The sequence below is a fragment of the Lycorma delicatula genome, chromosome 3 (genome assembly GCF_047948215.1).
Source record: "Lycorma delicatula isolate Av1 chromosome 3, ASM4794821v1, whole genome shotgun sequence".
NCBI classification, from domain to species: Eukaryota; Metazoa; Arthropoda; class Insecta; order Hemiptera; family Fulgoridae; genus Lycorma; species Lycorma delicatula.
Window position 1 is genome coordinate 210450605 of NC_134457.1, and position 14827 is coordinate 210465431.

The window sequence follows — 14827 nt, forward strand, 5'->3', positions numbered from 1 at the left end:
TAAATTGATGGATGAGGGTTATTGTTATGTAGGTTATGTTTGGCTAAAATTTAAACTTCCTTTTTTATCGAGGTTTATTTATTAATTTCGTTTCGACCTCCCATTAGAGCTTATCTATGTTTACTGACATATACCAATGAGGATCAGAATGTGTAATAATATAAACAAATATTTTTGTCTTTCTCAGATGTATTTTGTATGTGTTGACATTCACCAAAGAATATCGAGAACCTAATTTCTGCCTTACATGATAACATATATATATATATATGTGTGTGTGTGTATGCGTGTGTGCATGTGTGTGTGTTGTGTGTATGCGTGTGTGCATGTGTGTGTGTTTGTGTGTATGTGTGCATGCATGTGTGTGTGTGTTTGTGTGTATGTGTGCATGCATGTGTGTGTGTATGTGTGTATGTGTGTGTGTGTGTGTGTGTGTGTGTGTGTGCATGCATGTGTATATGTGTGTATATATATATATATATATATATATATATATATATATATATATATATATATATATATATATATATATATGTGTGTGTGTGTGTGTGTGTGTGTGTGTGTGTGTGTGTGTGTGTGTGTGTGTGTGTGTGTGTGTGTGTGTGTGTGTGTGTGTGTGTGTGTGTGTGTGTGTGTGTGTGTGTGTGTGTGTGTGTGTGTGTGTGTGTGTGTGTGTGTGTGTGTGTGTGTGTGTGTGTGTGTGTGTGTGTGTGTGAAAAATGTTTCATATGAACTGGTCCTCTATTTAATCCAGTTTTTTTTTGTTTAAGATTTCCTTAAAGAATAAATATATTTTTTTATTAATACTCCCTCTGTTAATCATGAGACCTTGCTGATGGTAAGGGGGCTTGAGTGCTCAGTGATACAGAGTAGCTGGACCAAAGGTGCAACCATATCAGAGAGGTATCTGTTGAGAGCCAGACTAAGGAATGATTCCTGAAAGAGGGCAGCAGCTCTTTCAGTAGTTGTTAAGGGCATAGGTCAGGATTACTTATAGCCTTTTTTCCAAGAAAATGTAGCTCCTTGTATTTTCATACAACAAAGATGGAGACGACTTCCTTGGTAAAATATTTTGGAAGTAAACTAGTCCCCCATTTGGATCTCCAGGTGGAGACTACTAAGAAAGGGTTCACCAGAAAATGAAAAAATAACATTCTACAAGTTGGAATGCTTAAATCATCAGCATTATCAGCAGATAATGTGTCTTCATCTACTTCATATTTTTCAAAAAATGTTGTTATTTCAGCATCTGAAAAACCAAAAGTATTTGGTCACCTGACCAAATACTTTTGGTCAGGTGATTTTAGAATAATAACTCAGTTTCAAATAATGGGCACGCACGAATAGGTTTCGTAATTAACAAGAAGATAGGGAAGAGAGTAGAGTATTTCAAAATGCATAGCGATAGAATCATTGTAATAAGGATAAATTGAAAACCTAAACCGACAATAGTTGTTTATGTCTATATGCCTACAAGCGCCCATGATAATGAGGTAGAACGTGTATACGAAGAAACTGATCAAGCAATTAAACACATAAAAGGGGATGAAAATTTAATAATAGTTGGAGATTGGAATGCAAGCTATATGATTAACTAACTTTGAAAAGAATAATAAAGAGATAAACTAACTTATAAACTTTGAAAAAAATAATACAGGGATTAGAGGAATACTGCAATAAATGGAATTTGGAAGTTAATTTAAACAAATCCAAAATAATGATAATCACAAATGGCAAAAAGATTAAGAACTCAAAGTGGTGATTTGATAGTTAAGCAAATTGCTGTAGTAAATAATTTTAAGTATCTAGGAGTAAATTTAATTTCAGAAGTGCCATTTTTAAGAAAAATCTTAACAGCAAAACTAACTAAATACTTTTAAAATAATTGCTGTTATATCACAATGATGCAAAATTGTGAATATTGTATGCAGTTCCTGACCAATGTGTTATGGGACAAGTATGGGGAGCCAGAATGAATGAAATAGCAGAGAAAATTTATAAACAAAATTGTTTCTCATTGTATCTACATGAGACTGGTCTTTTCTCCATTTTTATACATACTTTAAAACTCCAAATTTATTCAATAATGTCTGAACCACCTCACCATTATTCAAATTTTCTCCTAAATGAATATAGTTGATAAATTGTTTTTATACCAAGAGTAAAAAGATTTAAAAAGGACTGTATGATAATATAAATGCCTTAATGACCAATGGTATATCAGTGGTGCCTTTGAAAATATAATAGCATATTACTGTAGCAACAGAATGCAATAAAAGATTGAATTTTTTTATTCAACCTAGTATTAAGAGAATTGTTTTATCAGTTCTGATGTTAAATATAAATCATCTCTTAACTGAATAAAATCTGTTTGTGGTTTCAAAATCACACTGGAGATAGTAAATATTAACTACAACATATTTATCAGCAAAAAATGTTTTATGGGCTAGTAACCAAGATTTCTATTTCCATATTATTTACTATTAAAATTTATAGTTAAGATGAATACAAAATATATCTTACCTTTGAAGAGAACTTTTTAGCCTGTTCATTCGAATTAAACCTTTATTATTTTCATCACGTTGTTTCCAATTTCCTACCAAACCTTTGCAACCGAACATGTTCAAGCAATTCTGCAAAGAGCGCTTTAATACTATACCTAGGGTATCTTCAGTATCTAAATCAATTTGCTTATTTTTGGCCCAAAATCTCTCATTTATGATTGCCAAAAACATATTCTAGAAGTAAATAAAAAATATAGAGTAATAAGTAGAATAGATAGTTAATTTCAATTTTTAAATTATAAAATGGCTAATATAATAAAGTCAGTCATTACTATTAAGTATCAAAGAAAGATCAGTTGAAGGAGAAATGTAGTGAAGCAGAGAAAAATAGCATTACTGAAAAGACATTTGCATCGTATAGAAAAAAGAAAACTTTTTAAAAATGTTTTCCATTGTCACATCTTATATTAATATATTTACCTTTGTTTATCAAGATATGACAATGGAAAACATTTTTGATGAGAAAAGAAACAGCTAGTATGTGACATGGAAGGGTTGGTTAGGGAGGGTATACATTTATAATACATATTATTACATTATATATACAATGTGACAGAAGTACTAGAGGAAAAAGAAGTATTAGATGATTTCAGAAGGACACTATGTAACAAATTAAATTTGATAGGCCATCAAAGATATAAACAAAAATAAAAGCAGTAAGAGATTGATGAGCAAAAGAAAAAAATACATAAGACATTAAAAAAAAGAAATTAATAAATTGTGCATTTTACTCTTTCAGATAGTTTTTTTAACAGCATAACATAACAATATCGCACAATGAACCCTATCGTCCTATTGTATTCACAATCGACTGTAGTACAGCATTTTCATATTCAAAACAATTACACATTCAAGTAGTAAATGAATGAAGTAGTAAAACCTCCCACAGATCAAAGAAAAAATACAAATTTTTAATTCTTTATAAGTCTTTAAAACATTTATTTTTTTCTAAAAGTCATCGCAGTTTAGCCGCATCACAGTTAAAATTGTTCACGGGTGATCAGGAGTTCTGTATTAAGAATATACACAGTAGCATGCAAATTAATCCAATCTCAGGGAAATTTGTTTATTTCTATGTTGTTACACTGCTTGACCTCAACCATGTTTTAAATTGTTTGTGTAAGGTGAGGTTATTGTTCTTTTTTACATAATCATATTTTCATATTTTTTGTTCTGCAACTTGAATATATAATAAAGGATATAAGAAGTATTCAAAAATTGTTTCTCTTTCTGGGTGCATACCAGTATGACACAATGACAAATATCTTCTGAGTTGGGTGTTGGACTAGGGACAGTGAATGCTATTTTAAAACAATTTAAAAAAATTGGACAGGCAGATGTGGCCGTAAAAGAAAAACTACTCCAACACAGAAATCTGTTATTAGTGAAATAAACTTGATCTGAAATTAGGGCCCTTGTTCATTATATCCAGTAGATGGTGTATTGAAAAATGATAGATATATCAAGATTCTGAAGGAAAGAATTGTTGACATAACTTCAAATAAATTTCCACAAGGCAATAGAATGTTTCAACAAGAGTTGTGCCATGCCATACTCCCAAAAGAGTGGAAAAATCTTTAATGAAACTAAGTACTCCCATGGCCAGGCAGCTCCTCAGACTTAAACCAAATGAAAATTTTTAGGCAATAGTCAAAAAGCAACAAAAATTCATTTACTAGAATAATTGACCTCATTACCGCAGTAATATCAGTATGATTTCACTGAAGAAATAAAAAAAAAAAAAAATACTATACTTGTTGAATCAATGCCATATGATATTAAGAACAAAGGACATATTAGTTACAATATTCACTAATTGTACAGTTATGATTATTTTTCTATATCAAGTTACTTTTTAAATAAAATTGTTTCCGATTAATTTGCACGCTACAATAGGTTTAATTCTTAATTAGGTAATATATAAGGATGTAGATGAAGAGGATAAAACTATGGAAGAAGAAAAAGGATGAAATCGAGTCTGGAGAATAAGGACAAAGAAAAACATGCTGAGATTAACTTAAACAGACAGCAATGAAGAATAACACTAAATTTGTCAAATGACTGATGATTAAAAAAATTACACACATGTTTAATAACATTATTGTAGTATACTACATTTATTATAGTAGAGTACAATAGTAAAAAAATATATATTATAAATAAATAATTTATTACAAAATAATAATTACAACGTTGTGAAGACAGTCTCAAAAAATAAGCAGAATTCTGTCAGCATTTGAATAGATAGAGTATTCAGAGGTGAATTCCTAATTGTAAAGGAACATGATAAGACAGCTAAAAAGAAGAATCAAGAACAGTTTGATATATATAATGTTGCAAGGAAAATAAGAACATGGCACGGACATTATAAATCTGTTCAACACTCCACAGAGGAAAAGGCCGATGAACAACTTTCTTAGATAGATGGATGAAGTAAGAATAAATTCCCAAATCTTAAGGCTGATGACAGGAACAAAGGCAGGAGAAGATTGTGATCGTTGACAAACACATCAAGCAAACTAATGTCATAACACAGCTACAGCACAGCAAATAACTTTTTTTCATAAAAACTTAAAATCAAGCTTGATTATCAGAAAAAACTACCTTTTTGGTTATTTTTTATCATACTATAAATAAATGCAAGAATACTTTTAGAGTGTAATACATTATTTTACAAGTATATTAGACTAATATCATAGGATTTATAATAAATAATTACATATTTATAAATAAATAATACATATTTATAAAAAAAACTTCATCAAAGATGCCTCATTATTTTAAAATGTTACTTTTTTAGTTCCTGTTTTAGGCATAAATCCTTTTTGTGGTTAATATAAACTGTTTCACTTATAAAATATATAATTTAATAGATGCATCTTATACTTACCAACAAAATAAAGAAAATGAAAAATATATAAGTACAAAAGAAAATTGGCCCTACAATTCTGTTTGCATTGACAAGTTCTTGATAATTAATGTCTCCAAGTAACATAAGATGCAATGAAAAAAGTGAATCAAAAACTGAACTGAACCTGCGTACCTGAAAGTAATAAAAAAAAAAATACAGTATAAACAATGACACCAGAAAGTTTTCTACAACTAAAATAAGATTTAAAAACAAATATTATTTTACAGTTTCTTTATTTTTTACCCAATCATTTGTTTTAACAACACAAGTTCATAATTTCAGTGAAAAAGGAGATGGGTAAAGGGTTGCAAAATAAAAAAAATTTCCATTAGATGGCTATCAGCCGAGATGCTCACTTCTCTATTACAGAAAAATACAATCATTTTTAGTGCTCCATTACAAACAGTTATGCAGATGTATAGGCAACTATGGTTTGTGCTTACTTAAGCAAGTGCACTCTTTTCTAATACAAATGGACAAGATTTTCAGCAGCTAAATTAAATTCTTTACAATCCTTTTTCTATCTCACTCATAACTGAAATCGTGAAACTACAGACATTAAATATACAGTCTCACAATCAACCAAGTCCTGGTCAACCAAGATGTGCTCAACCGAGTCATGGTCAACTGAGTCTCCAGGTTAACCGAGCTAGTCACAGTAAGATAAAACATCAAAATAAAGCAGGACATTTATAAGTTTATACACTTGACATGCAAGGTCTCCTCTCCTACCAAATTCAGAAATCATCAGGTTCAACCGTCAATCTTTGGATTGTCACAGTCGCCTGTCAGTTTCAGTTATCTCTGTGCTCCCGCTTAACATGGTTGTATTAGTGTGTTAAGTTTGTGTTTTTACTGAATTCTGTGTTGCGCTACAAGTGGAAAACAGAAGAGTTGTTTCTCTTGAAATGAAATTTAATCTAATAAAACAGTTGGAAAATGGCAAGTCAATTAAAAAGTTGGACAGTGGCGAGTCAATTAAAAAAGTGACTGTAAGGGATTGGAAACAACTGGAAAGAAATTGAAAAATTTATAAACAAAAGTGTGAATGAAGGGCAGTGGTTTGAATCAATAGACTTTGAAGAAAGGTAACTTACAAGCAGACGTCTGAAGTATTTTTCCTGTGATTTTCACAGCTGCAAGAGATGGGCAGTCCTGTGAGTGGGCCAATGCTTCAAGCTAAGGCACTTGAGTTCCACAAGTTGTTTAAAGACAGTGAGGAAACATTCACTCCAAGTGATGGGTGGCTTGACAGCTAGATGAAAAGCTGCTTAAGGCAGCTGAATATTAGTGGGGAGAAACAGCTCTCACAGCTAAACTTTCGATTGCTACCTTCCAAAACCTTAGAAGCAAAATTTGAAAAAACAGTTTCTGGATTTAAAAGAGTAAACAACGAGTCACAGATCTGACTACTTGCAACGCTTCTGGTTCATTGAAACTAAGACCTCTGCTTATTGTAAAATGTAAAAATCCAAGAACTTTTAAAAATATCAAAATCAACTGTCTGCCAACAATGTACCGTAACCAAAGAAGTGCATTGAAGGAAAGCCAAATTTTTTGAGACTGGTTTTTTAATGAATTTGTTACAGTCACTGAAGCATTAAAGAATAGTAAGCACCCCAGGAAAGCTATTTTATTATTGGACAATGTGCCGTCTCACTCAGATACCAAAGAAATGTGTAATGGTGATATTAAAGCCATATTTCTACCCCCTAATATGACATCACTTATAAAACCTTTAGACTAAGGGGATCTACAAATGAAGAAAAATTATTGCTGAAGGCTTCTCCAGACATTGATTGCAAGATTATATGAAGGGATGACTGTTAGAGAGGCCCTAAAGAAAGTCTCATTAAAAGATGTAGCATATACTGAATTGGTTCAGCGTGGGATGAGGTGAAAACCACTACCACCCAAAAATCTTGGAAGAATTTATTTGGCTTAGAAGGACCCTAAAAAAACAGGAAAATGTAAGTCAACTAAACTAGCCAATCAGTTACCAGTAGAAGATCAAATCAACAGCAAAGATATTTGTGATCGGTGCACTGAAGGTGTGCAGATGGAGATCGCTGATGAGGCGATTATCAGTATGATTAACAATGCTCAAGATAGTGAAGAGGACAATGATATGTAAGAGGATAACCCCAAAAATATTACACTCCAATGGGCTGAAAGTGATCGAAGCCACTCTTCCTTACTAGAGCAACAGGAAGAGTGCATGCCATATGATACACTATCTCTACACCATCGGCATAACATCACATCATTTAAGAGAGCAAAGAGGTTGACTCAAAAATCAATCAAAGCCTTTTTAAAAAAATTTCATACTTCTACATAATTAGAGGTCTGTAATTATGTTTATTTTATGTTTTTTCTTACAACTACTTCTATACATTTTTTAACTAGTTTTTAATTATTTTTAGCCAAAGAGCAGTTAATCTCTCGGTGTTAACAAAGTTTTTCCATATCCAAGGTGGTCTCGGTCCCAGTTACCTCAGACAATCTTAGTCTACTGTACATTAAAAATAAAATGTACAAGCTCAAATTACAGCTTGCCATACTGAAACTGCCAGCAACATTTTTAAGTATGATTGATAAAGTCTGTTATCGATTATAAATTACACTAATGGGAAAACAGGTACAAATAATTCATACTCTTTTTGCATAATTTTCAATAATGGTACTTATTTCCTTCAAATAATAGAAGAAACTATCAACAGCAATGCTGATGACACTTTCTGAATATTTAATTTCTCAAAACCTTTTTCTTCTGAAATGAATGTTATAGATGATTGGTTCTGGTAACTAACAGTACATAGACCACATATATAGGATGAAATTGACAAAAAACCAATTAAAATTTAGTCATTTAGCCATGTCCTCATTAAATTTTCAAAAAACTGGATCTTTACAGAGGGTTTGTTGAAACTGGAAAAAACAACAAAAACAGATAACTGCCAGAAAGACAAATTTCAGAAAAAATTATACAATTTTTTAAAAATGTTGAAATATTTGTACAAAATTTGTAAGAGCTGTTTCAGAAAAAAGTTCATTTCTATCAAAAATATAAATAGAATATTGAAACCAATGAGAGAAATTTTCTTAGAAATCATATCTCTGTAAGAAAAATGATTAAAAAATTCAACAAAAAAATTTCTTTTTTTTTATAAAATATTTCTTTTTAAAGAAACTGTAGACACATTTGAGAGATTCTTATTACTTTAGGAAATGCACTACAAGCAGAATTAACTGAAAATTACTCAACTAAAGAAAATTGTTTTGCTGATTCTTTGTTTCAAAGTCATAGCTTACAAAAGACTGCAACATTTTAGATATGACTAAGATTGACTTTGGAAAAAGTTTAATTTTATATGGTCTCTCTGCCAAGGTGCATCATTCTTTTACTTCATTAGATCTAAGAAGACTTCTAAACAATCCTCACTAAGAATTATTAAGGGGCTTTTAAGACAATTAAAAACAAATTATTTATATAATTTTCTTTTTATTAAATAATTCAGTAACATTTTCACTACTATGCTATAAAAGTTTAAAGTTATATAAAATACAAACCACACAACACAGTAGTTTTAGTAAGATAAACTTACCTTATTAATTTTTAATATCTGGTTTTCACAGTATCTCACATTTTAAGATGGTATTAATTTTTTTTTTTTTACATTAAAACTTATTATTTTTTTAATAATTTGTTAATAGTTTGTTTTAATAGTTTGTTCCATAAATTGTTTTCCATTGTCATATTTTAAATAATGTTGAAAACATACATCTACTTTTTCTGTTCTGCACTGGAATATTTGTGCTGTGTTACAAGTTCTGTACAGCACAAGTGCAGGTATGTATACAACATTACTTAAAATTTAACAATGGAAAATATTATATTATAATTTCCAAAACAAAATAAGTTTTAATGTAAAAATGAATTTAATACCAACTGAATCAACATACTGCAAAAACAGGTTATTCAAAATTAATAAGGTTAGTATAACATATCCAATTTACTGTGTTTGGTGGTTTGTATTTTACAAAATATTAAATATATCATGTCAAATTTTATAAATGACAAAAGCTAAACATCACTTACAATATGCTGTTATAACATTACACTAGCAAACAAAGCTGTTATTGCACGTTTAATAAAATGTTAATTTAAAAAATGATTTTAGTTAAATCATATCAGCTTTATTTACAAGTAGAATTTTCTAACTGTCAAGTCTGTTTTTTTTCTTTTCACCTGCTACTTTTTATTTGTTGTTTTCAGGTGTTACACCTTTTTTAGTGCTGCTGTCAAAATGTTTTTTATACAAGCATGACTTTTCTAAATAAATTGATTGATTTGTATGATAATTTTAATGTATCCATAATTTAGAAGTGCAGCTTTCTTGATTCAGGGCTCATACACAGTTATCTCTCTAGTTTATATATGCATATGAGTACTTGTACTCAAAGGTAAATCACCCTACATTAGAATGTGTCACACATAGAATATGTTACACATACACATTCAGTAAAAATATTTTTGTAGAGGCAAAGTCAGTCCTACAATGAGTATGTACCTTTTCCCAAATATTTTCTTTCACTCATACTAAATGTAACTCTCTTTTCAAGAAAGGGTCTTCAACTTCATACTGCTTTTATAGCACTAATTTAGAGGGGGTTATTACTCTACGAGCTCCCTGGTACAATCATGGAGCATAGTCGGCCATCTATCTGGCATGTTAAGTATGTTTGTAGAAATCTATCCGTAATGATATACAACAAATTTATGTTTTTGTTTTAGATTAAAATAAAAGTTAATTATAAACTTACTTCAGTTCCAAATAGTAGATGTCCCAACAAAGCAAATGCAAACAGTATTATTAAAAAAATTAAAGCAAAACCAAAAAGAGCTGGTGAAGACTGAAAATAAATAAAAATAAATTACTAATCAGCTTTATATTAAAAATAATACAGTTTAAAATAAAATTTTAAAAACTTTCTAAATCCTCAAATTCATAATGTTTAAAAACTATTTTGTGAACTAGTTAACCCTTTAGTAAACTAATGCTAATTTTTGGCTTCAGTGAGCTTGCTTGCTTGTCTCACTGTTTGAAGCCAAAAATATTCAGCAAATCCAGCTTGGAAATTATCCTACTGGATTATCCTTAAAGATATACTACTGGTGAATTTCATGTAGCAGGAAGAAACAGTTGATCTACTAATAACACTTTAAAAAATAAGGCTTACAATTTAGAAACAGCAATATGGGACAACTCTCTCATCACAGATTAATCTCATTAACATTGACACATGCCCACATACAGTAATGTGGACTGTAAGATTCATGGAAAAAATGACTTCATAGAAAAGTAAAATAAGTGTCTACAAATACAGAATACAAAATAAATTCTTTTCTCTTTTTTTTAAAAGACCTACAGGCCTTATTTTTTAAACATACCTCACCTCAATGAGATACTCACTTTATTCTTAAAAACTATCAACCATTAATTCTGCCAAATTGCTTTCAACCAAAAGAATATTGATTGTCCATCAACATGATCCATGAAAGTTGGCTGAATGCAAACTTGCTTGACAGTTTCACTGTCCCAGGCAGTGAAACTGCCTGGTACTCCCACATGTTAGGAACTTAGCAGAAATTTAAAAACAAACACTTAAAAGTCTGTAATTACTGATCTAGTTGCAAGTGTGTTACCAACAACCACAACTAACCAGAACACTGCAGACACTATGAGACATGTGAATGAATGAATGAATGAATGAATGAATATGATATTCAATTTTGTAGAAAATCTTAACGCAATTATTCCAAAGTTAAACATGTAAACTCCATAAACAATTACAAAGGGAAATCCAATCGATCATAACCTGCTTACTCAATTGTGTAAAATACTGTAGCTATGTTCACCAAGCAACATAGGTAACATCCAATGATTATTATAGTTTTCTTTTAACTATTTAGCTCAAGTTGGCAATGAAGTAATGAAGCACCCACAGTGGAAAAGTACACCGATTGATAACAAAAAATCAGGTAATTTGAGAACCAGCCCAGGAATTATTCGCTGGGTTTGAATAATCATTGGTTCTGTCAAGTAAGGACGACAGTCTATGAAACTGTAGTCAAACCTACTCCTATAAATACACAGAATGCTAGAGATTGTGCCTTTATAATATGTCATTATTAGTTAACCTTATCATTGTCAGTAAGAAAAATCCTCACCTCTCTACTTAAATGCTGACTACTAAGCTACAATGAAATACACATAAATACATATTCATACACTTAAAACTTATTTTTAGGTTCAAGTAAAATGTTTGATTCTAATAAATGTTTAATCCTGAGATTATCAAAGTAAAGGACTACTGTTGTTGGAGGTCTTTCAATTATTATTGGAGCTGATGTAAAGAAACCAGTCCAGCACAAGACTGATTACAAACCATAACCTACTGTGGCTGACAAGAGTTCACTTTGTTACTGTTTGGACAGTAACAGTGATTAGCAGTGATTAGAAAAATAGCAAATTTAAAATATTATATGATAAATGTTATTGGTATATAACAAAGCACTTTCAGTGAGCTCAAGGACAAAGTAACCAATAACAGTAAATAGCATGTATTTACATCTCTCAAACGTAAATGATGGAATTAGCATTTAAAAATAAAAATTTTTATTTAGAAATTTTACATGTTTGCAATACCAAAATGTTTTGTTGATTTATTAATAATTAGAGTATTACTTTATAAGGTGCAATACTGAAATTCCTTGTCAATTTAAAAGTAATTTTGGTATCGTCAATTCCCCTAAAGAATTGTGTAGAAAAAAAAGTACTTTAAAGATACTTTCAAAGAAATTGAAAAATATCCAGTCCTTTTTAATATTATTATATTACAATTCCTATACACATTTTTTTCTTTAACACCAAGTAGGTAACTGTTGCCTGAAAATGACATGTTACAGAATATTTTGAACAATGAAAAACTTTAATGAAATTTTGTGTAAAAGACGTAATTAACTAAACAAACAGTTCAGAATATATAATAGTTTTTTTTTAACTTACATTACAATAAATATTAATTGAATTTTTTATAATTTAATTTTACTTACTTCATAGATTATAGTTAATAATCTGTTCATTACTAAATTCATTTTTAAATATCTCAGAAATTTTAGAGCAGAAAAGAATACAAGAAAAGCAATAACATAATTGAAGATACTTTGAATCAAAATGAGTCGATCAAAACTAAAAAATTCAGCTTTTGTTTCTACAGCTTTTTTTATTCCACCACTAGTTATCATTGCACGAAAAAGAGCAGTAACAATAAATGTAACTAACAACTGTAAAATACAATTCCAATTAACAAAAGTAATGGTAAATATTACTTTTTTAAAATACAGTAGAACCCCATTTATCCATCACCCACAGGACCAAGCGGTGCTCGGAACAAATAAAAGGTCAGATATTGCGAGGAGTAAGAAATCATTATCAATACATAAAGACAATTAAAAGCAGATTGTACTATAACATTCTAAAGAACTGTTAATTAAAAGAAAGGAAAAAATAATTTTATTTATGTGATATAGAGTGAAATATTTCATTATTATTGAATAAATAAACGACATAATCTCACAATAATACACTGAGGCAACAAAATAAAACACTGCAATTTTTTTTAAAATAAAAAGTTCATAAAAAAAGAAAAATTTACTATATATACTACTGTACAGTACTGTATTACTGTACAATGGTTTTTAAAAAACACAACATATTAAAACTCTGTATCTCAATTATGCCCAATTATCACAATAAAAACATAATTGTACATCAAAACAGATTTATCCTGGCTTGGCTGTTATGTCTCTCCACTTTGCCCATTAAATATCCATAGGTGTTCAATTTATGTGCTGTTCCAAATACCACAGAGCAATATCAAATGCTTGCTTGATGTCTGTATGAGAAATCTTTGTAATTTGGGCATCTTCATCTTCATTGACATCATTCACATCCTGTTGCATAACTGTGGCAATTATCTGATTGTCATTCAATTCTTCATTAGTGTTAGCCTCATCAACATTACATTCAGCATGCCATTCTGTTACAGTGCTGTGTTCAATATCGGTGGTGGGGGGGGGGGGTGCTGAAATAGTATATCTAAGATTACTGCCTTTTTGTCATCATTAATAGCTTCCATTTTTTGTTGAAATGTTTCCTGGCTCCATTCTTGGTCACAGTTTTCCCTCATGATTTTTTTTAATGTTGTTTCAGTCATTTCTTCCCAGACTTCTGCTTTAAATCGCATCTTTAAAGTTTAATTCTTTCACTACTTAAATAAGGTCATACGCTCTCCTCTGCTTTCTCAAGAATGGGTCAAATATATTTTTTACTTTACAATTTGTTCAGCTATGCGACCATGCCCTGATCCATAGACTGGATGAGGGTGTGACATGATCTGAAAGAAATATTGCTTTAATTTCTCCTTTTTTAATTCTTATTTATTTGGGTAATGTGTGTGTATTATCTAAATTAAGAACATCTTTTAATGGAAGATTTTTTAATTTTAAATTCTTTTCAGTTAATGGTACAAATTCATCATAAAACCAGTTCTTAAAAAAGATTGCAGTTCATAAAGGCAGGATCCTGGTCACAATAATAAAGAGGCAGTAATGATAAGTTTAGATTCTTAAATGCTCTAGGCCTTTTGGACTTCCCAGCAACAAATAAATTGCAGCTTGGCTGCAAAAAGCGCTTGTAATTCTAGTCCCTTTCCAACATTTTTGGCAGAGCCAAAGCCATAATTCAATCATATTCAATGGTTAGTGTAGTTCTTCAACGGTTTTTCTGTTTTTCCTCCAATTTTTTTTATTGAGGTAATGTCAACTCACAATTCTAAACAAAACTTTTACGCAAACTCATCCTTATCAAGTTGAACACATATACTATCAATATGCTTGTGCAGTAATAGACAAACATGCACTACTATGCTGTACTGGATAAATTAAAACAACTTTTTATGCCATGTACAAATACAAGACTGTACAGTATGTACTTCCACTGATATAATGTGATAACATGACGATCAGTTGTGGTGATTCAAAGCACAGGTAAGTTTCTACATGCATATACATGTTGAGTACTGCAATGTACTGTACATGTTGAGTACTGCAATGTACTGTACATGTTGAGTACTGCAATGTACTGTACATGTTGAGTACTGCAATGTACTGTACATGTTGAGTACTGCAATGTACTGTACATGTTGAGTACTGCAATGTACTGTACATGTTGAGTACTGCAATGTACTGTACATGCAATGTACTGTACATGTTGAGTACTGCAATGTA

At 30.5% G+C, this 14827-nt stretch overlaps 1 protein-coding gene across 1 annotated transcript; it reads right to left on the bottom strand.

Moving 5' to 3' along the window:
• Positions 1 to 2519: 2519 nt before the first annotated feature.
• LOC142321304 (polycystin-2-like protein 2) lies at positions 2520 to 10400 on the bottom strand. The gene is made up of 3 exons (XM_075359299.1): positions 10300 to 10400; positions 5455 to 5607; positions 2520 to 2738 (listed from the first exon to the last, which is right to left on the bottom strand). Exons 2-3 carry the CDS (start codon positions 5557 to 5559, stop codon positions 2520 to 2522), a joined length of 324 nt encoding a protein of 107 aa, XP_075215414.1. The 5' UTR covers positions 5560 to 5607; positions 10300 to 10400.
• Positions 10401 to 14827: the final 4427 nt, after the last annotated feature.

Bases quoted from the DNA above. Each gene is read 5' to 3' on its own strand.
- LOC142321304 (XM_075359299.1), bottom strand. From the start codon at position 5,559: ATGTTACTTGGAGACATTAATTATCAAGAACTTGTCAATGCAAACAGA. The intron at 2,739-5,454 runs GTAAGTATAAGA...ATTTACTTCTAG, and splicing joins TCATTTTCTTTATTTTGTTG to AATATGTTTTTGGCAATCAT.